The sequence below is a fragment of the Aquarana catesbeiana genome, linkage group LG02, assembly GCF_042186555.1.
Source record: "Aquarana catesbeiana isolate 2022-GZ linkage group LG02, ASM4218655v1, whole genome shotgun sequence".
NCBI classification, from domain to species: Eukaryota; Metazoa; Chordata; class Amphibia; order Anura; family Ranidae; genus Aquarana; species Aquarana catesbeiana.
This window is the reverse complement of record NC_133325.1, coordinates 592499990-592522983: the sequence shown is the minus strand read 5'-3', so window position 1 is coordinate 592522983 and position 22994 is coordinate 592499990. Positions and strand designations below refer to the sequence as shown.

The following is a 22994-nucleotide window of genomic DNA, read 5'->3' as shown; positions in this document are numbered from 1 at the left end:
CAGTTGTCAGCGGGCTTCCCCGCTGACAGCTGAATGTAAAAAATTAAATTACCGGCAAAAAAAAAAACGCCCCCACCCCAAAGCACCTTGCCTTTATTTTAATGGGGACAAGGGCCTCTTCCCTACAATCCTGGACGGAGGTTGTCGGGGTCTGCAGGCGGGGGCTTATCAGAATCTGGGGTCCCTTTAACAAAGGGGGCCCCCAGATCCTGGCCCCCCCTTTGTGAATGGGTATCGGGTACATACTACCCCTACCCATTCACCAAAAAGGCAGTGAAATGTAAAAAAAAAAAACAAGAGTCAGTTTTTGACAATTTTTTTATTAATATCTCTGTCTTCTCCCGGTGCTGTCCTCTCAGCCGCCGTCTCTTCCCGCCACCGTCTTCTCATGTCGTCTCTCCCAGGGCCTTCTCTCCCATGACCGATTTTCAATTTGAGCTGCGACATTCATATGGTAGGGTCAGAATTTGCCATAAACAGCATGAAAGCATTGATCCGTCCTGCCTTGTATCAATGGTTCAGGCTGGTGGTGTAATGGTGTGGGGGAAATTTTCTTGCCACACTTTGGGCTCCTTAGTACTAATTGAGCATTGTTTAAATTCCACGGCCTACCTGAGTATTGTTGCTGACCATGTCCATTCCTTTATGACTACAGTGTACCCATCTTCTGATGCTCTTTCCAGCAGGATAATGCACCATGTCACAAAGCTCAAATCATCTCAAACTGGTTTCTTGAACATGACAATGAGTATACCGTACTCCAATGGCCTCCACAGTCACTAGATATATCAATATCAATAGCACACCTTTGGGATGTGGTGGAACAAAAGATTTGCATCATGGATGTGCAGCTGACAAATATGCAGTGACTATGTGATGCTATCATGTCAATATGGACCAAAATCTCTGAGGAATGTTTTCAACGCCTTGTTGAATCTATGCCATGAAGAATTAAGGCGGTTCTGGAGGCAAAAAGGTGTTCCAACCCGTTACTAGCAAGGTGTACCTAATAAAGTGGCCGGTGAGTTTATATTACCTACTGTATCTTAAAGGTAATAATTATGGTTACCAATCTCTATTCAATTAACACATTTTTTTTATCAAATATTGTGTTGTATGAAGTTTTTTTATGTGTTGATTGTTAAAGGTCAAATATGTTTGTGTGTTATTTTTACTTACAAACAATTATTTAAAAATGTTGGTTGTGCACACAATAAAGTGGCAAGTATTTTTGAGTCCACTGATCTGAATTTTTCATCTGAATTCTTTAAAGGTTTCCAGCTCAAAAGCCCAAACCTGTGAAGTTAGCATAGGAAGAGTAACCATAGCAATCAATATTATCTATATCCTCCATAAGTTTCCTTCTTCCTCTCGTTGCCAGCAACACTTCTTCCCATTTGGAAGTAGAAAGTTACATTATTTTTTGCCGGATCTTTGATGAAGTTGTTGAAACTGATCTGATGCAAAAATGTTTTTTTGGATATGTTCATCTTTTTTACAGAAATTTTACTTTTGTGTTTCTTTTCTCATTATTATCATGGAAAGAGAAAATGTTGGTGCAACCAATTCTTCAGATTCCAAACTGAAAAGCTCCTATAATTTTGGCAAAAGCTTTCTTGGACTCGACAAATGTAATGCTTGCATTGGAACTTCTGCTTGCAAGAAATTCTTTAAAGAAGAAATAAGGTTAGCAGCCTAATCTATCTATCTATCTATCTATCTATCTATCTATCTATCTATCTATCTATCTATCTATCTATCTATCTATCTATCTATCTATCTATCTATCTATCTATCTATCTATCTATCTATCTATCTATCTATCTATCTATCTATCTATCTATCTATCTATCTATCTATCTATCTATCTATCTATCTATCTATCTATCTATCTATAAATAATATATCTTATCTAACCTATTTACCAATCATGGTTTAGTATTAGGCGAATATATATATGTGTATAATGTACAATATATTTCTACTTTTACTATATATCTATCTGTTTCATATACAGCGCCTTGAAAAAGTGTTCATACCCCTTGAAATTTTCCACATTTTGTCATGCTACAACCAAAAATGTAAATGTATTTTATTGTGATTTTATGTGATAGACCAACACAAAGTGGCACATAATTGTGAAGTGGAAGGAAAATGATACATGGTTTTCCAAATTTTTTACAAATAAATATCTGAGAAGTGTGGCGTGCATTTGTATTCAGCCCCCTTTACTCTGATACACCTAACTAAAATCTAGTGGAACCAATTGCCTTCAGAAGTCACCTAATTAGTAAATAGAGTTCACCTATGTGTAATTTAATCTCAGTTGTTTTGTGAAGCCCTCCTCAGAGGTTGGTTAAAGAACCTTAGTGAACAAACAGCATCATGAAGGCCAAGGAACACACCAGACAGGTCAGGGATAAAGTTATGGAGAGGTTTAAAGCAGAGTTAGGTTGTAAAAAAAAATATTCCAAGTTTTGAACATCTCATGGGGCACTGTTTAATCCATCATCCGAAAATGGAAAGAGTATGGCACAACTGGAAACCTACCAAGACATGGCTTTCCACCTAAACTGACAGGCCAGGCAAGAAGAGCATTAAACAGAAAAGCAGCCAAGAGGCCCATGGTAACTCTGGAGGAGCTGCAGAGATCCACAACTCAGGTGGGAGAATCTGTCCAAAGGACAACTATTAGTTGTGCACTCCACAAATCTGGCCTTTATGGAAGAGTGGTAAGAAGAAAGCCATTGTTGGAAGAAAGCCATAAGTAGTCCTGTTTGCAGTTTGTGAGTAGCCATGTGGGGAACACAGCAAACAGGTGGAAGAAGGTGCTTTGATTAGATGAGACCAAAATTGAACTTTTTGGCCTAAAAGCAAAACGCTATGTGTGGTGGAAAACTAACACTGCACATCGCCCTAAACACACCATCCCCATTGTGAAACATGGTGGTGGCTGCATCATGTTGTGTAGATGCTTTTCTTCAGGAAGCTAGTCAGGGTTGATGGGAAGATGGATGGAGCCAAATACAGGGCAATCTTAGAAGAAAAGCTGTTAGAGTCTGCAAAAGAAATGAGACTGGGGCAGAGGTTCCCCTTCCAGCAGGACAACAACCCTAAACATACAGCCAGAGCTACAATGGAATGGTCACATAGTTACATAGTTTTCACTCTCTTTCACTCTCTAGATGCGCACCCCTAGCAGAGACATACCCAAAAAGGCTTGCAGCTGTAATTGCAGCGAAAGGTGGTTCTACAAAGTATTGACTCAGGGGGGCTGAATACAAATGCATAGCACACTTTTCACATCCCCTGGATGTGAAAACAGGCAAAACAAGCAAAAAATTTGTGCGAATATGCGAACACCATTAAAGTCTATGGGAAACGAATGTGAAAAATCAAAAGTGTTCATTTTAAAGGTTTTTTTGCAAGTTATTGCCATTGCCAGGGGACATGTATCAATGCAAAAAAAGTTTTTAAAAAGGGTCATTTTTTTCAGGAGCAGTGCTTTTAATAATGCTTAAAGTGAAACAATAAAAATTAAATATTTCTTTAAATATCGTGCCAGTGAGGTCCCCTTAGTCTTCCTGTAAAGTGGCACATCTTTCTGATGTGTTTTACTGTGCCGCAGGCAAAAATTTAATTCAAAATTGCTTGCGGTTGTAATGTATTGCCGATAAAAATCAATTAATAAATTGGTGTCGGTTCCCCCCCAGTCCATACCAGGCCCTTCTAGTCTGGTGTGGATATTAGGGGAACTCCATGCCAAAATAAAAAAAAAAAAAACAGCGTAGCCCCCCAAAAATTCATACCAGGCCCTTCGGGTATGGTATGGATTTTAAGGGGAATTCCACCGCAAAATAAAAAAAATGGCGTGGGGTCCCCCCCAAAATCCATACCAGACCCTTATCCGAGCAAGCATCCTGGTAGGCCAGGAAAGGGGAGGGAGAGAGCACCCCCCTCCTGAACCATACCAGGCTGCTTGCCCTCAACATGGGGAGGGTGCTTTGGGGTCCCTCAACAAGGGTCAGGGGTGGGCGGGGGGCTTATCAGAAACCGGAAGCCCCTTTAACAAGGGGACCTCCTGATCCTGCCCCCCCATGTGAATGGGTAGGAGTACCCCTACCCATTCACCAAAAAAGTGTGAAAAAAGATAAAAACACAATACACAGTTTTTGACAATTCTTTTATTAAAAAAGAAATAAAAACAAAAATACTCAGCCTCAATGGGAGGCGTCCTGCCAACTGCTGGCTTTTCACTGTGACGGCGCTTATATATGCATCCTCTGATGGCACATGATGTCAGAAGGGGCGGGGTCACTCAGTTATGTCACCGGCTGGCTTTGCCCTTGCCTATATAACAGCTGTCACAGCCAAGAAACAGCAGTCCGCGGGACGCCTCCCATCGAGGCGGAGGTTTTCTTTTTTTTTTACTATTTTTCAGGTCTGTCGGGCAGGGTGATTGAAGATAGATGGACATCGCGGGACACTTTTTTTTCTTTTTTAATAAAGGAATTGTCAAAAACTGTGTATTGTGGTTTTTACTTTTTGACACTTTTTTTGGTGAATGGGTAGGGGTACAATGTACCCCATACCCAGTCACATAGGGGGGCAGAATCTGGGGGCCCCCTTGTTCCCCTTGACCCCAAAGCTCCCTCCCCATGTAGAGGGCAAGCGGCCTTTTATGGTTCAGGATGGGGGCAATCGCTCGTCCCCCCTATCCTGGCCTGCCAGGCTGCTTGCTCGGATAAGGGTCTGGTATGGATTTTGGGGGCGACCCACACCAATTTTTTTTTTATTTGGCATGGAGTTCCCCTTAAAACCTATGCCAGACCCAAAGGACCTGGTATGGATTTTGGGGGGGACCACACGCCGTTTTGTGTTTTTTTTTATATTGGCATGTAGTTCCCTTAAAATCTATACCAGACCCAAATGGCCTGGTATAGAATGGGGGGATGCAGTTTTTTTTTCTTAATTCTGTCATAGGGTTCCCTTTATCCACTTCAATACACTATATTATATACAGTACACTGGACTATATAACCTGCACTGTATTATATTTACTACACTGACTGCACTATATACTCTGAACTGTAGTATATACTGTATACTTTACGGACTGCACTATATACTCTGAACTGCAGTATATATACTATATGGACTGCACTATATACTCTGCAGAAAAATTGGGCCTTAGGTGTTGGTGGTGCCAGAACACTGTAACCCCTCACAGTTACTCTTGTTGTGCGCAGGAACAGGCCCTGCTGTTAAATATTATTTAAAAAATTGTAATTACATGCCCCTGTTAAACAGGAGCAGAAAAATTGGGTCTTAGGTGTTGGTGGCGCCAGAACACTGTAATCCCTCACAGTTACTCTTGTTGGGCACAGGAATGGGCCCTGCTGTTAAATATTATTTCAAAAATTGTAATTACATGCCCCAGTCAAACAGGTGCAGAAAAATTGGGCCTTTGGTGTTGGTGGTGCCATAACACTGTAACCCCTCACAGTTAGTCTTGTTGGGTACAGGAACGGGCTCTGCTGTTAAATATTGCTTCTCAGTATGTGCAGTATATACTGCACGTACCATCTTTTTCACCTCCACAGCTTGGAGTATTCACGATCACCCACACATTATATTTTCTTTATCCAACTTCAAATTACCCTATCTAAATGAGCTGGTGTACATCACTTGGACTTGTCATCTTATTCAACTTTCTAACTAATTGGTTATTTTAACCATTCTTACGTACTCCTCTTATTCACTCATTACTTTTTCTCACTTATGTATATATTTAATAATATTTTGAGGCCACAATCTGCACATATGGTATGCATGCAGATGGGTGCCTCTCACCTGACTACCTAATTAAGGAAAGACTTCTTGATATAATCTTTTTGATATACATTATGGTTATGGTTATGGTGTTTTTGGGTTTTTGCTGCAGGTGTGGCCTGCTCCCCAATGATCGTCTGGCCAGATGGGGGAGATTTTTAGTGTGACTTCTCGTAAGCCACGTCTTTGGACTCTTGCTCCGGTGCTGGTGGCTGTGCCAGTGGAGGTGTTTTGTTAACCCCTCGGGGAGAAAAAATAGGCATGTTTTTTAAAGGGGGCCTTCATGTAGGAAGCCCTTTGTTCTTAGGACACGCACTATTGGGTAATTATATCATATAGAGTATTGCACATTATTCATACTATGCGCAATTAAGTCTTTACATATGTACCTTTATCATATATTCCTTAACAGACTGACCTCTGAAGAAGACTCTGGATATATGGGTTGAAACGCGTTATGTTTTATTTTCTGATGTTGACAATATTTGTATAATGTTGTTATGGAAATATGTCTGTATAATGTGTGTCTGATCCTACAAGGCTTGTAAACACTCTATACTTGAGCTCATTTTTAACCTTTGTGTTATATCATTTTTTTTGTACAATAAAATATAATAATTTTTATATAATATCGGTTCAATAATTGTACTTTGCTGCCAAAAAACCCCACCCTGGGGAAACCCTCTTCTTTTTTTTGTTTTCACTATCAGGGGTGAGCAGCACTTTTTTTCCCTTTTCTTTGTGTCCTCTCTTTGCTGTTAAAAAGGGGAAGACAAATTGGGCCTTGGGTATTGGTGGTGCCAGAACACTGTAACCCCTCACAGTTACTCTTGATGGGCGCGGGAATGGGCCCTGCTGTTAAATATTATTTCAAAAATTGTAATTACATGTCCCTGTTAAACAGGTGCAGAAAAATTGGGCCTCAGGTGTTGGTGGTTCCCTAAACCAAAAATATTGTTGGAAGCTAGCGTCAGGTATAGGATAGGCAGCATAGGCAGTCTTCAAGGGATCCCAGATCCATAGCAAATTCAATCAGGTACATCAGCATCAGGTGTCTGATAGCTGCTGATCCAGGACTGATTAATTTTTGTAAATGTGAGCCTACCAACGGAGTCTGTGGACAGGCGCACTCTTTAATCAGTTACAAACCCTCCAGCAGCACTGAATGTGTGTTCAGAAAGCACGCTGGATGCAGGACAGGCCAGTAGCTCGATTGCATATTGAGCAAGTTCTGGCCAGTAAACCATCCTCAAGACCCAGTAACCCAGTGGATGGTTTGTTGGAAAGGTCTCCAAGTCTGCTCTTGTCCCTAGATATTTCTGCACCATATAATGCAGACACTGGAGATGGTCGCTTAAACCTATCATACCTTGGTGCTGAGGACTGAAAATTTGTTTAAAGGCATTGATCAGCTGGCCACCTTCTCCACCGCTCTTCCTCTGACTGAAAGAAGCCTCAAAAACACTTTGTCCAGCACCAGGAAATGGTAATCGCCCGGGGTCTGGAAAGGCATTACACAAACTTTTCTTCAAGGCCTCCTGAAGATATTTCATCCTCTGCTCCCTCTGTGAAGGCAGGATGAGTTCTGCAACTTTACCTTTGTAATGTGGATCAAGAAGGGTTGCCAGCCAGTGACGATCCCTCTCCTTGATACCACGAATCCTAGGGTCCTTTCACAGGCTTTGCAGAATCAGGGAGGCCATGCAGCGTAAGTTTGCAGAGGCATTAGATTCTGAGTCCTCTGGGTCACTAAGGATGACATTATCAGGAACTACCTCCATCAAGACACGTAAAACTCCTTGGGTTTCTGGGGACTGAAAACCATTCCTTGAAGATTGCTGCGTGTTATCCTCTAAATCCATGGTGACACAATCCTCCTCTTCTTCCTGTGTGTTTGGCAGCCCTGCAGGAATGCTATCTGCATAAAGGGGGCCTTAAGAGGAAAGGAAGTCCTCCTCTTCCTCCCGCTGTTCTGCCTCAAGTGCCCTGTCCATGATTCCATGAAGCGCGTGCTCCAGCAGAAAGACTAGAGGGACAGTGTCACTGATGCATGCATTGTCCCTGCACACCATCTTTGTGGCCTCCTCAAATGGTGACAGGACAAGGCATGCATCCTTGATCAGTGGCCAATGGTGTGGCGAAAAGAAGCCAAGCTCCCCTGATCCTGTCCTAGTGCCATACTCACACAGGTGCTCATTGATGGCCCTCTGTTGTGTGTGCAGCCATTGCAGCATTGCCAATGTTGAGTTCCACTTGGTGGGCATGTCAAAAATGAGGTGGTTGGTGTCCAGTTTAAATTTCCTTTGAATGTCAGCTAGCCGAGCACTGGCATTGTACGACCGGCAGAAATGACCACAGACTTTTTTGGCCTGGGTATCTGGTCAAGAAATGCTGCACCACCAAATTTAGGACGTGTGCCAAGCATGGAACATGGGTCAACTGTCCCTGTCGTAGGGTGGAGAGAAGGTTGGTGCCATTGTCGCAAACAACTATTCCTGGATCAAGCTCCCATGGCATCAACCACCTCTGAGCCTGCCTCTGCAGAGCTGACAGAATCTCTGCCCCAGTGTGGCTCCTGTCCTCCAGGCTGACCAACTGAAGCACTGCATGCCATCTTTTAACCTCACTGCTTGCATAGCCCCTTGAGCGCTTATGGAGCACTGCTAGTTCAGAGGACAATTCTGCAGAAGAGGCCATAGAGGAAAAAGAAGAGGAGGGAGGGGAGCATACAGATGTTGTGGCAGAATCACCACCAGATTTTTGGAGATGTGGTGGCGGAACAAGCTCCAACACTGAACCCTGTCCTGCATCCTTCCTAGCTGCCAGCAGAGTAACCCAGTGCACCGTGAAGGAAAGGTAACATACCTGCCCATGCCTGCTGCACCATGAGTTATCGGTAATATGAACCTTGCTACTGACTGCCCTGTCCAACAAGGCCAAAACATTGCCTTCCACATAAATGTAGAGAGCTGGAATGGCCTTATGTGAAAAAAATGTCCTTTTGGAACCTGCCACTGTGGTACAGCACATTCCGCAAATTCACGAAAGGGGGCATAGTCTACCAACTGAAAAGGCAGCAGTTGCAGTGCTAGCAGTTTGGCCAAGCTAGCATTTAGATGCTGAGCATGTGGATGGCTGGGACAGATTTTTTTTTACGATTCAGCAACTGGGGTAGCAAAATTTGCCTGCTGAAATCAACTGGTGGTGTAGCTAGCAGATTGGCTGCAAGTGCTTGTGGCACCTATTGTTATACCTTCATTCTTCTCAATGCAGGCCTTTGAGAGGACTGGAGGTATAGTAGGGTTGGAGATTCAAGTAAGGAGCAAGGAGAAGTCTGCCTTTTTCTATAAAGTGGGTTTTCAGGTGCTGTTGCCAACGGACTGCATGGCAGGTCTTCATATGTCTTGTCAAGCATGTAGTGCCCAAGCAGCTGCTGTTCTGGCCACGCTTGATCCGCTTCAGACATAGATTGCAATTTGAGAACAGCAACAGTGTGATCTACTGCACACGTGTCGAAAAAAGCCCACACCAAGGGACTTTTGCAAGTCAGCGGGGAGTCAGCAGCACCCTGCACCTGCGGAGCTCTGTCGTTTGATGCAATAGGGTGGTGGCCCTTAAGCTGACCCCTGGAGGACATCCTGCCTTGTTGGAGTTGTGCCTCCTCCTCCTCACTTTCCTCCTGTCTCCTCTCAGGCACCCAAGTACAGTCAGTGACCTCATCATCACCTCCCTCCTCATCACTGGAGCAAACTTGACAGTATGCTGCAGCTGGGGCAACATGATTGCCAGTTTCTTGTCCTTCTGTGGCACCCCCTCTCTCTAGGCTCACGTTATTCCCTTCCTCAACCTGGGAACAAACATTGGAGCCTTCAAATTGCTGCACATCTTCCAGCAGCATGTAACCTACACTATGTTCGAAAAATTTAGGTGACTCCTCCGTGCATGATGGTAGGGCTATGGAAGGAGTAACTGTGGACAAGGAGCTGGTGGAATAGGCCACTTTGGCAGCTGCATTGGAAGGCAAACTACTATGAGCCTGGGTGACAGAGGATGAGGATGGCTTCATTATCCACTCCACCAGTTCTTCTGCATGTTGTGGCTCAAAAAGGACAAGTCTGACCCGCCTGCAGAGGATGCACCATGTCCATGACCACCACTGTTCACTGTAGACACAGAGGCTGCTTGCCCTCTTTTAGTGGCCTGTGAGCATCTGTCTCTCCTTGGTGACCTTCCAGACATGATTGGGATTTTTTTTAACACCGCACAAAACTGTATTATATACTATACACCCACTGCACTGTTTTAGAAACTGTACACCGGCTGCACTGTATTATATACTGTGTACACCACCTGAAGTGTATTAGAAACTGTACATATTGTATTATATACTGTGTACACTGCCTGAAGTGTATTAGAAACTGTACACACTGTATTAGATACTGTGTACATGCCTGCACTGTATTAGAAACTGTACACCGGCTGCACTGTATTATATACTGTGTGCGCTGCCTGAAGTGTATTAGAAACTGTACACTGGCAGCACTGTATTATATATTGTGTACACCACCTGAAGTGTATTAGAAACTGTACACACTGTATTATATACTTTGTACACCGCCTGCACTGTATTAGAAACTGTACAATGGCTGCACTGTATTATATACTGTGTACACTGCCTTAAGTGTATTAGAAACTGTACACACTGCATTATATACTGTGTACACCATCTGCACTGTATTAGAAACTGTACACTGGCTGCACTGTATTATATACTGTGTACACCACCTGAAGTGTATTAGAAACTGTACACACTGTATTATATACTGTGTACACCACCTGCACTGTATTAGAAACTGTATAATGGCTGCACTGTATTATATACTGTGTACACTGCCCTAATTGTATTAGAAACTGTACACACTATATTATATACTGTGTACACCACCTGCACTGTATTAGAAACTGTACAATAGCTGCACAAGGAGGTACACACAGTATAAATTACAGCGCAGCTGGTGTACAGTTTCTAATACAGTGCAGGCATGTACACAGTATCTAATACAGTGTGTACAGTTTCTAATACACTTCAGGCGGTGTACACAGTATATAATACAGTGCAGCTGTTGTGCGGTTTCTAATACAGTGCAGATGGTATACACAGTATATAATACAGTGTGTGCAGTTTCTAATACACTTAAAGTGGATATAAACCCTATTTTTTTTTTTTTTGACATCATACTGTAGAGTATAAGATTTCCTATATTTGGAGCCCAGTCTTGCCACACAGAGTTAATCCATCTCTGAGCGATCCCCTTTTATTGTTTAGTGAGATAAATCTTGACAAACAGAGAAAAACATTGTCAAATCCTCCCCCTTGCTGTGAGTGACAGGTGATTTACATATCTCGTGCACTAGCCTAAGACATGCATTATTTTTGAATTCCCTCCCACTCCTTTCTTCAGCAGCTCTGCCAGGATTGGATGTTCCATACCTCAGCATGATTTGGCATGCTGAGGTCATGTGGTTACTTTCCTGTCTTTTCACTGGATGTTAGAGATCATAGCAGAAGTTCAGTATAAGAAATACACAGGAGAAAATGCATATTGACAAGGGGAGTGTAGAGGTGGATGGGGAGTCTACTAACATCACGACTCCACCCACCAAGCTCCAGACAACAGACCCACCCACAGAATCTGCAGTTTTTCAGGTCTCATAACAGAGGGGAGACATTTGACAGGTAAAGATACATGCAGAAGGCATGTATATCCTTATAGATAACCCCTATGGCAGTAGTTTAGAAAGGATGACATTGGGTTTACATCCACTTTAAGGCGGTGTACACAGTATATAAAACAGTGCAGCCATTGTACAGTTTCTAATACAGTGCAGGGGGTGTACACAGTATATAATACAGTGTGTACAGTTTCTAATACACTTCAGGTGGTGTACACAGTATATAATACAGTGCAGCCATTGTACAGTTTCTATTACAGTGCAGGCGGTGTACACAGTATATAATACAGTGTGTACAGTTTCTAATACACTTCAGATGGTGTACACAGTATATAATACAGTGCAGCCAGTGTACAGTTTCTAATACAGTGCAGGCGGTGTACACAGTAGATAATACAGTGTGTACAGTTTCTAATACACTTAAGGCAGTGTACACAGTATATAATATAGTGCAGGCGGTGTACACAGTATATAATACAGTGTGTACAGTTTCTAATACACTTCAGGTGGTGTACACAGTATATAATACAGTGCAGCCGGTGTACAGTTTCTATTACAGTGCAGGCAGTGTACACAGTATATAATACAGTGCAGCCATTGTACAGTTTCTAATACAGTGCAGGTGGTGTACACAGTATATAATACAGTGTGTACAGTTTCTAATACACTTCAGGTGGTGTACACAGTATATAATACAGTGCAGCCAGTGTACAGTTTTTAATACAGTGCAGGCGGTGTACACAGTATATAATACAGTGTGTACAGTTTCTAATACACTTAAGGCAGTGTACACAGTATATAATATAGTGCAGCCATTGTACAGTTTCTAATACAGTGCAGGCGGTGTACACAGTATATAATACAGTGTGTACAGTTTCTAATACACTTCAGGTGGTGTACTCAGTATATAATACAGTGCAGCCGGTGTACAGTTTCTAATACAGTGCAGGCGGTGTATACAGTATATAATACAGTGTGTACAGTTTCTAATACACTTCAGGTGGTGTACTCAGTATATAATACAGTGCAGCCGGTGTACACAGTATATAATACAGTGTGTACAGTTTCTAATACACTTAAAGTGGATATAAACCCTATTTTTTTTTTTTTTTTTACATCATACTGTAGAGTATAAGATTTCCTATATTTGGAGCCCAGTCTTGCCACACAGAGTTAATCCATCTCTGAGCGATCCCCTTTTATTGTTTAGTGAGATAAATCTTGACAAACAGAGAAAAACATTGTCAAATCCTCCCCCTTGCTGTGAGTGACAGGCGATTTACATATCTCGTGCACTAGCCTAAGACATGCATTATTTTTGAATTCCCTCCCACTCCTTTCTTCAGCAGCTCTGCCAGGATTGGATGTTCCATACCTCAGCATGATTTGGCATGCTGAGGTCATGTGGTTACTTTCCTGTCTTTTCACTGGATGTTAGAGATCATAGCAGAAGTTCAGTATAAGAAATACACAGGAGAAAATGCATATTGACAAGGGGAGTGTAGAGGTGGACGAGGAGTCTACTGACATCACGACTCCACCCACCAAGCTCCAGACAACAGACCCACCCACAGAATCTGCAGTTTTTCAGGTCTCATAACAGAGGGGAGACATTTGACAGGTAAAGATACATGCAGAAGGCATGTATTTCCTTATAGATAACCCCTATGGCAGTAGTTTAGAAAGGATGACATTGGGTTTACATCCACTTTAAGGCAGTGTACACAGTATATAAAACAGTGCAGCCATTGTACAGTTTCTAATACAGTGCAGGGGGTGTACACAGTATATAATACAGTGTGTACAGTTTCTAATACACTTCAGGTGGTGTACACAGTATATAATACAGTGCAGCCATTGTACAGTTTCTATTACAGTGCAGGCGGTGTACACAGTATATAATACAGTGTGTACAGTTTCTAATACACTTAAGGCAGTGTACACAGTATATAATATAGTGCAGCCAGTGTACATTTTTTAATACAGTGCAGGCGGTGTACACAGTATATAATACAGTGTGTACAGTTTCTAATACACTTAAGGCAGTGTACACAGTATATAATATAGTGCAGCCATTGTACAGTTTCTAATACAGTGCAGGCGGTGTACACAGTATATAATACAGTGTGTACAGTTTCTAATACATTTCAGGTGGTGTACTCAGTATATAATACAGTGCAGCCGGTGTACAGTTTCTAATACAGTGCAGGCGGTGTACACAGTTTATAATACAGTGTGTACAGTTTTTAATACACTTCAGGTGGTGTACTCAGTATATAATACAGTGCAGCCGGTGTACAGTTTCTATTACAGTGCAGGCGGTGTACACAGTATATAATACAGTGTGTGCAGTTTCTAATACACTTAAGGCAGTGTACACAGTATATAATACAGTGCAGCCATTGTACAGTTTTTTAATACAGTGCAGGTAGTGTACACAATATATAATACAGTGTGTACAGTTTCTAATACACAATGTATTATATACTGTGTACACCGCCTGCACTGTAATATAAACTGTACACTGGCTGCACTGTATTATATACTGTGGACACCACCTGAAGTGTATTAGAAACTATACACACTGTATTATATACTGTGTACACCGCCTTCACTGTAATAGAAACTGTACACTGGCTGTACTGTATTATATACTGTGTACACCGCCTGAAGTGTATTAGAAACTGTACACACTGTATTAGATACTGTGTACATGCCTGCACTGTATTAGAAACTGTACACCGGCTGCACTGTATTATATACTGTGTGCGCCGCCTGAAGTGTATTAGAAACTGAACACACTGTATTATATACTGTGTCCACCGCCTGCACTGTAATAGAAACTGTACACCAGCTGCACTGTATTATATACTGTGTACACCACCTGAAGTGTATTAGAAACTGTACACACTGTATTATATACTGTGTACACCACTTGCAGTGTAATAGAAACTGTACACTGGCTGCACTGTATTATATACTGTGTACACCACCTGAAGTGTGTTAGAAACTGTACACACTGTATTATATACTGTGTACACCCCCTGCACTGTATTAGAAACTGTACAATGGCTGCACTATATTATATACTGTGTACACCGCCTTAAGTGTATTAGAAACTGTACACACTATTATATACTGTGTACACCGCCTGCACTGTAATATAAACTGTACACTGGCTGCACTATATTATATACTGTGGACACCACCTGAAGTGTATTAGAAACTGTACACACTGTATTATATACTGTGTACACCGCCTGCAGTGTAATAGAAACTGTACACTGGCTGCACTGTATTATATACTGTGTACACCACCTGAAGTGTATTAGAAACTGTACACACTGTAATATATACTGTGTACACCCCCTGCACTGTATTAGAAACTGTACAATGGCTGCACTGTATTATATACTGTGTACACCGCCTTAAGTGTATTAGAAACTGTACACACTGTATTATATACTGTGTACACCACCTGCACTTTATCAGAAACTGGAGACCGGCTGCATTGTATTATATACTGTGCACACCACCTGAAGTGTATTAGAAACTGCACTATATAAGAAACTGTACACCAGCTGCACTGTATAATATACTGCAGGGGTAGGCAACCTTGGTCTTCCAGCTATTGTGGAACTACATTTCCCATGAGGCATTGCAAGGTTGGCAGTTACAATTTCTCCCAGAGGCATGATGGGTCTTGTAGTTCTGCAACAGCTGGAGGGCCCCAGGTTGCCTACCCCCTGATATATTGTGTACACCACCTGAAGTGTAATAGAAACTGTACACACTGTATTATATACTGTGTACACCGCCTGCACTGTATTAGAAACTGTACACACTGTATTATATACTGTGTACACCGCCTGCACTGTATTAGAAACTGTACACCGGCTGCACTGTATTATATACTGTGTACACCGCCTGAAGTGTATTAGAAACTGTACACACTGTATTATATACTGTGTACACCGGCTGCACTGTATTATATACTGCAGGGGTAGGCAAATTGGGGTCCTCCAGCTGTTGTGGAACTACATTTCCCATGAGGCATTGCAAGGTTGGCAGTTACAATTCCTCCCAGAGGCATGATGGGACTTGTAGTTCTGCAATAGCTGGAGGGCCCCAGGTTGTCTACCCCTGATATACTATGTACACCGCCTGAAGTGTAATAGAAACTGTACACACTGTATTATATACTGTGTACACCGCCTGCACTGTATTAGAAACTGTACACCGGCTGCTATGTGTTTTATACTGTGTACACCGCCTGAAGTGTGTTAGAAAAACACTTCACTGTATTAGAAACACACTTCACACTACACTGTATTACAGTCAGGTCCATAAATATTGGGTCATCGACACCATTCTAATCTTTTTGGCTCTATACACCACCACAATGGATTTGAAATGAAACTAACAAGATGTGCTTTAACTGCAGACTTTCAGCTTTAATTTGAGGGTATTTACATCCAAATAAGGTGAACGGTGTAGGAATTACAACAGTTTGTATATGTGCCTCCCACTTTTTAAGGGACCAAAAGTAATGGGACAGATTAAGAATCATCCCTGGTGATGCTCTGCAACTGTCTTCAGTTCCTGCTTGTTCTTGGGGCATTTTCCCTTTAGTTTTGTCTTCAGCAAGTAAAATGCATGCTCAATCAGATTCAGGTCAGGTGATTGACTTGGCCATTGCATAACATTCCACTTCTTTCTCTTAAAAAACTCTTTGGTTGCTTTGGCAGTATGCTTCGAGTCATTGTCCATCTGCACTGTGAAGTGCCATCCAAGGAATTCTGAAGCATTTTGCTGAATATGAGCAGATAATATTGCCGAAACACTTTAGAATTCATCCTGCTGCTTTTGTCAGCAGTTACATCATCAATAAATACAAGAGAGCCAGTTCCATTGGCAGCCATACATGCCCACGCCATGACACTACCACCACCATGCTTCACTAAAGAGGTGGTATGCTTTGGATCATGAGCAGTTCCTTTCCTTCTCCTTACTCTTCTCTTCCCATCACTCTGGTACAAGTTGATCTTGGTCTCATCTGTCCATAGGATGTTGTTTCAGAACTGTGAAGGCTTTTTTAGAAGTTGTTTGACAAACTCTAATCTGGCCTTCCTGTTTTTGAGGCTCACCAATGGTTTACATCTTGTGGTGAACCCTCTGTATTCACTCTGGTGAAGTCTTCTCTTCTCTTCACACACCTACCTCCTGAAGAGTGTTCTTAATCTGGCCAACTGTTGTGAATGGTGTTTTCTTCACCAGGGAAAGAATTCTTCGGTCATCCACCACAGTTGTTTTCCGTGGTCTTCTGGGTCTTTTAGTGTTGCTGAGCTCACCGGTGTGTTCTTTCTTTTTAAGGATGTTCCAAACAGTTGATTTGGCCACACCTAATGTTTTTGCTATCTCTCTGATGCGTTTATTTTGTTTTTTCAGCCTAATAATGGCTTGCTTCACTGATAGTGACAGCTCTTTGGATCTCATATTGAGAGTTGACAGCAACAGATTCTAAATGCAAATAGCACACTTGAAATGAACTCTGGACCTTTTATCTGCTCCTTGTAAATGGGATACTGAAGGAATAACACACACCTGGCCATGGAACAGCTGCACTGTGTACACCACCTGAAGTGTATTAGAAACTGTACACCGGCTGCACTGTATTATATACTGTGCACACCACCTGAAGTGTATTAGAAACTGTACACACTGTATTATATACTGTACACCGGCTGCACTGTATTATATATTGCAGGGGTAGGCAACCTGGGGCCCTCCAGCTGTTTTGGAACTACATTTCCCAAGAGGCATTGCAAGGCTGGCAGTTACAATTCCTCCCAGAGCAACAGCTGGAGGGCCCCAGGTTGCCTACCCCTGATATACTGTGTATACCACCTGAAGTGTAAAAGAAACTGTACACACTGTATTATATACTGTGTACACCGCCTGCACTGTATTATAAAATGTACATTATATACTGTGTACACCACTTGAAGTGTATTAGAAACTGTATTATATACTGTGTACACCGCCTGCACTGTATTAGAAAATGTACACTGACTGCACTGTAATATATACTGTGTACACCGCCTGTAGTATATTAGAAACTGTACACACTGTATTATATACTGTGTACACCGCATGAAGTGTATTATATACTGTACACTACCAAATGCACTGTATATATAGTCTACACTGAATGCCGAGTGTATATATATATATATATATATATATATATATATATATATATATATATATATATATATATACATATATATATATATATATATATATATATATATATATATATATATATATATATATATATATATATATATATATATATATATATCTCACAAAAGTGAGTACACCCCTCACATATTTGTAAATATTTTATTATATCTTTTCATGTGACAACACTGAAGAAATGACACTTTGCTACAATGTAAAGTAGTGAGTGCACAGCTTGTATAACTGTGTCAATTTTCTGTCCCCTCAAAATAATTCAACACACAGCCATTAATGTCTAAACCACTGGCAACAAAAGTGAGTACACCCCTATGTGAAAATGTCCCAATTGGGCCCAATTAGCCATTTTCCCTCCCCGGTGTCCTGTGACTCATTCGTGTTGCAAGGTCTCAGGTGTGAATGGGGAGCAGGTGTGTTAAATTTGGTGTTATCGCTCTCACTCTGTCATACTGGTCACTGGAAGTTTAACATGGCACTTCATAGCAAAGAACTCTCTGAGGATCTGAAAAAATTAATTGTTGCTCTACATAAAGATGGTCTAGGCCAGTGATGGTGAACCTTGGCACCCCAGATGTTTTGGAACTACATTTCCCATGATGCCCAACTATACTCCAGAGTGTATGAGCATCATGGGAAATGTAGTTCCAAAACATCTGGGGTGCCAAGGTTCGCCATCACTGGTCTAGGCTATAAGAAGATTGCAAAGACCCTGAAACTGAGCTGCAGCACAGCGGCCAAGACCATACAGCGGTTTAACAGGACAGGTTCCACTCAGCAAAGGCCTCGCCATGGTCAACCAAAGAAGTTGAGTGTACGTGCTCAGCGTTATATTGAGAGGTTGTCTTTGGGAAATAGACATATGAGTGCTGCCAGAATTGCTGCAGAGGTTGAAGGGGTGGGGGGGTCAGCCTGTCAGTGCTCAGACCATACGCCACACACTGCATCAAATTAGTCTGCATGGCTGTCATCCCAGAAGGAAGCCTCTTCTAAAGATGATGCACAAGAAAGCCCACAAACAGTTTGCTGAAGACAAGCAGACTAAGGACATGGATTACTGGAACCATGTTCTGTGGTCTGATGAGACCAATGTAACAACACCCCAAGTATGAAAGGGGTTAAAGTCATTTAGGATACCCAAACACAAAGGCAGCTATCGAGCACTTCAATCAGCCAAACAAGGAACGCATACAAATAATTCTCCCCCAAGTACGAGACAAAGCTCTGTCTTGAGGTTCAAGCAGGAATGACTCTTTTTTAGAACCAAAATTACAGGTCTTTATATACAGTTAAAGAGGAGGTCCCCCCTCCTGCTCATATTACTCTAACAATACACCTGTGACCAGAAACAGAATTAACATGAACTAATTAACTAACCCCTTCAAGAAGCCGATGTGACTCCGTGCCCTCCCGGGCATTGTATGATTAATCATGATTTCACTACAGGTCAGACTTGTTGTCACGAGCCTCACACATTAAATATATAAATACAGGACTCCTTCATATAATTGCAGGGTTAATTAGCCCAGACAACAATGGCTGAAAGAGAAACCACACTAGACTCATTTACATTATAGAAGACAACAGACAGAGACGGGTGGTTGGAATTGACATCAGCATCTCCTCACAGTATGTGTCCCAACAGTATGAATCAGTCACTATTTCTAATATGGCAAATACAGGGTCCCAGAGTCTGTGTCTCTTGGGGGGATATGGACCCGAATCTAAAGTAACGCCACCTCAAGGGTCCCCAGGCATACAGCTCACAAAGAGCACCGTTCCCCCAAATGCAAGGGCCCATAATCGGTAGGCAAGAGGCTAGCATTCAGTCCCCTCCAAAAGCCTCTGTCGCGGCTAGGTCTGTCACAACCAAGATAAACTTATTTGGTTCAGATAGTGTCAAGCGTGTGTGGAGGCAACCAGGTGAGGAGTACAAAGACAAGTGTGTCTTGCCTACAGTCAAGCATGGAGGTGGGAGTGTCATGGTCTGGGGCTGCATGAATGCTGCCAGCACTGGGGAGCTACTGTTCATTGAGGGAACTATGAATGCCAGCATGTAATATGACATACTGAAGCAGAGCAAGATCCACTCCCTTCAGAGACTGGGCCGCAGGGCAGTATTCCAACATGATAACGACTCCAAACACATCTCCAAGACAACCACTGCCTTGCTAAAGAAGCTGAGGGTAAAGGTGATGGACTGGCCAAGCCTCCAGACCTAAACCCTATTGAGCATCTGTGGGGCATCCTCAAACGGAAGGTGGAGGAGCGCAAGGTCTCTTACATCCACCATGTCATCATGGAGGAGTAGAAGAGGACTCCAGTGGCAACTTGTAAAGCTCTGCTGAACTCCATGCCAAAGAGGGTTTAAGGCAGTGCTGGAAATTAATGGTGGCCACACAAAATATTGACACTTTGGCCCAATTTGGACATTTTCACTTAGGGGTGTACTCACTTTTGTTGCCAGTGGTTCAGACATTAATGGCTGTGTGTTGAGTTATTTTGAGGGGACAGCAAATCTACACTGTTATACAAGCTGTACACTCACTACTTTACATTGTAGCAAAGCGATGTTGTCACATGAAAAGATATAATAAAATATTTACAAAAATGTGAGAGGTGTACTCAGTTTTGTGAGATATTGTATATATACTGTATATATATATACACTAGACTGTATATATATATGAATACACTGCCTACACTGACTGAATATAGAGTCTACAGTGAATATATGGTCTACACTACATGCAGAGTATATACAGTGGAACCTTGGATTACGAGCATAATCCGTTCCAGGAGAATGCTTGTAATCCAAAGCACTCGCATATCAAAGCGAGTTTTCCCATAGAAGTCAATGGAAACGAAGATAATTCGTTCCACATTGACTTCTATTGCATGCAATACCCGGAGAGACTCGGAAATACTCAGGGACCGCTCAGATGCACTTGTAAACCCTCGGAAACACTTGGGAACGGAGTATTTCCGAGTGTTTCTGAGTATTTCCGAGCGGCTCCGAATGGCTCCGAGTGTCAATGGCGCCCCCGCACCACTGGCCAAATGCAGTACTGCACACCGCAGAGGCTTGAACCCTGCTCGCTTTGCGAGGCAATACTCGCAACCCAAGTCAGGATTCTTTTTAAATAATAGCTCGTATTGTGAAACACTCATTAACCGCGTTACTTGCAATACGAGATTCCACTGTATATATATACTAGCCTGTATATATATATATATATATATATATATATATATATATATATATATATATATATGTATATATATATATATATATATGAAATACACTGCCTGCACTAAATAACCTGCCTGCCTAATTTAGCTCAATCTCTCTCTCTCTGTCCACGCCAACACTACACTCGGCCGCTGTTGGAAGCAGCCTTATATAGTGTGAGGCGTGGACTTAGTCCCCCTGAGCCATGATTGGCCAAAGGCACCCTGCCTTTGTCCAATTATGGTTCTTGCAGCAGAGCGCACTGTGATTGGCCAAAGCATGCAGGTCAGGTGCATGCTTTGGCCAATTATCAGACGTCAATGCACTGCAATCTTACAGTGCATTATGGGGCGTTTCATGGCTCTCTAATTTCCTGCGAACGCCCCATATTGTTTGGTATTCGCCGAAATGTGCCAACACCTGATGTTCAAACATCGGGCTCATCCCTATTCACACTTATGTGCCACTTTGTGTTGGTCTATCACATAAAATCCCAATAAAATACATTTACATTTTTGATTGTAACATGACTTAATGTGGAAAATTTCAAGGGGTATGAATACTTTTTCAAGGCACTGTAGTTTAAACTTAAAGTAGAACTCCATCTAAATCTTCTTTTTAGCTTTACATAAAGGATTAGAATCTCTGTCAGATTTTTTTTTTTTTTCTTTTGCTATCTGTGGTCCAGGGAAGATCCTCCTTCACTGTCTGTCATTATAGCCAAAACCAAAAGGAAAGGAGGGGGACTGCAAATGTTTGTGGTTGTCTGAGAAAAGGAGAAGAGAAAAAAAAAAAAAAAAAGGAAGAGGAAAAAAAGAAGGATTAAATATAACTAACTCAAACTCAGAACCTTCACTGCCCCACCCCTCCTCCCAGAGTTCCCCCATCAGGACGCTGTCAAAAATTCCATTGTCCTAATTTCATCTATTCTAGAAAACCAGTGTTTCAGAGAAGGTGTAGTCGTGCACTTCCACATGTCTGGAATACAAGCCCGGGCAGCATTCAGCATTTGCGCTAACAACGTCTTTCTATAGTGGTGAAGGGGTTGTTCATTTAAATGCAAGAGATAACGCAAAGAGTCCGAACCAAGGTCAACAAGTGTCAATTTTTTAATCATCTCCCCCACATCCTTCCAGAATGCTGTAATTAAAGGGCACTGCCAAAAAAGTGTACTAATGTCCCAGTCTCTTTATTACATCGCCAGCATAGCTTAGAAATTTGCGGGTAGAATTTGTTCATTAAGGAACCCTATACCACCTAACCAATAGCTTATAACCCTGTTCTTGAAAGCGGCTTGCTATGGAGGATTTATGAGCCAATAGAATAATCCTGTTAATTTGCGATCTTGTAAAAAAGATCTGGAGGTCCTCTTCCCAGCGTTGTATATACGCAGGAATCTGGCCTTCTAGAGGCTGAATAATCTGTTTATTCAAAAGTGACAACATGTGTGTCCCCCCCCCCCCAACACATAAATACTCAAAGGGTGTCAGTGGCCTTACATATAATTCCGCATCTGCTATAGACCTTAAAAAGTGTGACAATTGAAAGGCAGACCACGGGCTCAAGGGAGGCTGGGAAAGAGTGTAAATGTCTTGCGTTGACATCCAACCCTGTTGGGTAACAAAATGCATGCATCTGGTTCTACCTATTCCTATCAACCCCCGAAGCTGTTTATTTTCAAGCCCAGGCGTAAAGTCTGGATTCTGGATCACTGGTGTTAATGGGGATGGGAAGGGAGAGAGGCCTTTTGTTGAAAATATGTGAGTAAGAACTGCAATAGTGGCCCCAATTGTAGGATGCCTCTTCAATCCCCAATAGTATTTATGAGCGACCCATGGAAGTACAGACAGAGCAATCAGTGAAGCATGCTGTTCCACTTGTACCCACAGTTTAGTCTGTGAGGTGCACCATGACACTACTCTGGACAAATGTAAGGCTC

At 42.1% G+C, this 22994-nt stretch overlaps 1 protein-coding gene across 1 annotated transcript in view; it reads left to right on the top strand.

Moving 5' to 3' along the window:
• The first annotated feature begins 1389 nt into the window (after positions 1-1389).
• DIPK2B (divergent protein kinase domain 2B) overlaps positions 1390-22994 on the top strand; it is a 175327-nt gene continuing 153722 nt past the window's right edge. The window contains exon 1 of the mRNA XM_073616269.1: positions 1390-1686. Coding sequence (XP_073472370.1) covers positions 1469-1686 — 218 coding nt within the window. The 5' untranslated portion in view covers positions 1390-1468. The remainder of the gene's footprint in view (positions 1687-22994) is intronic.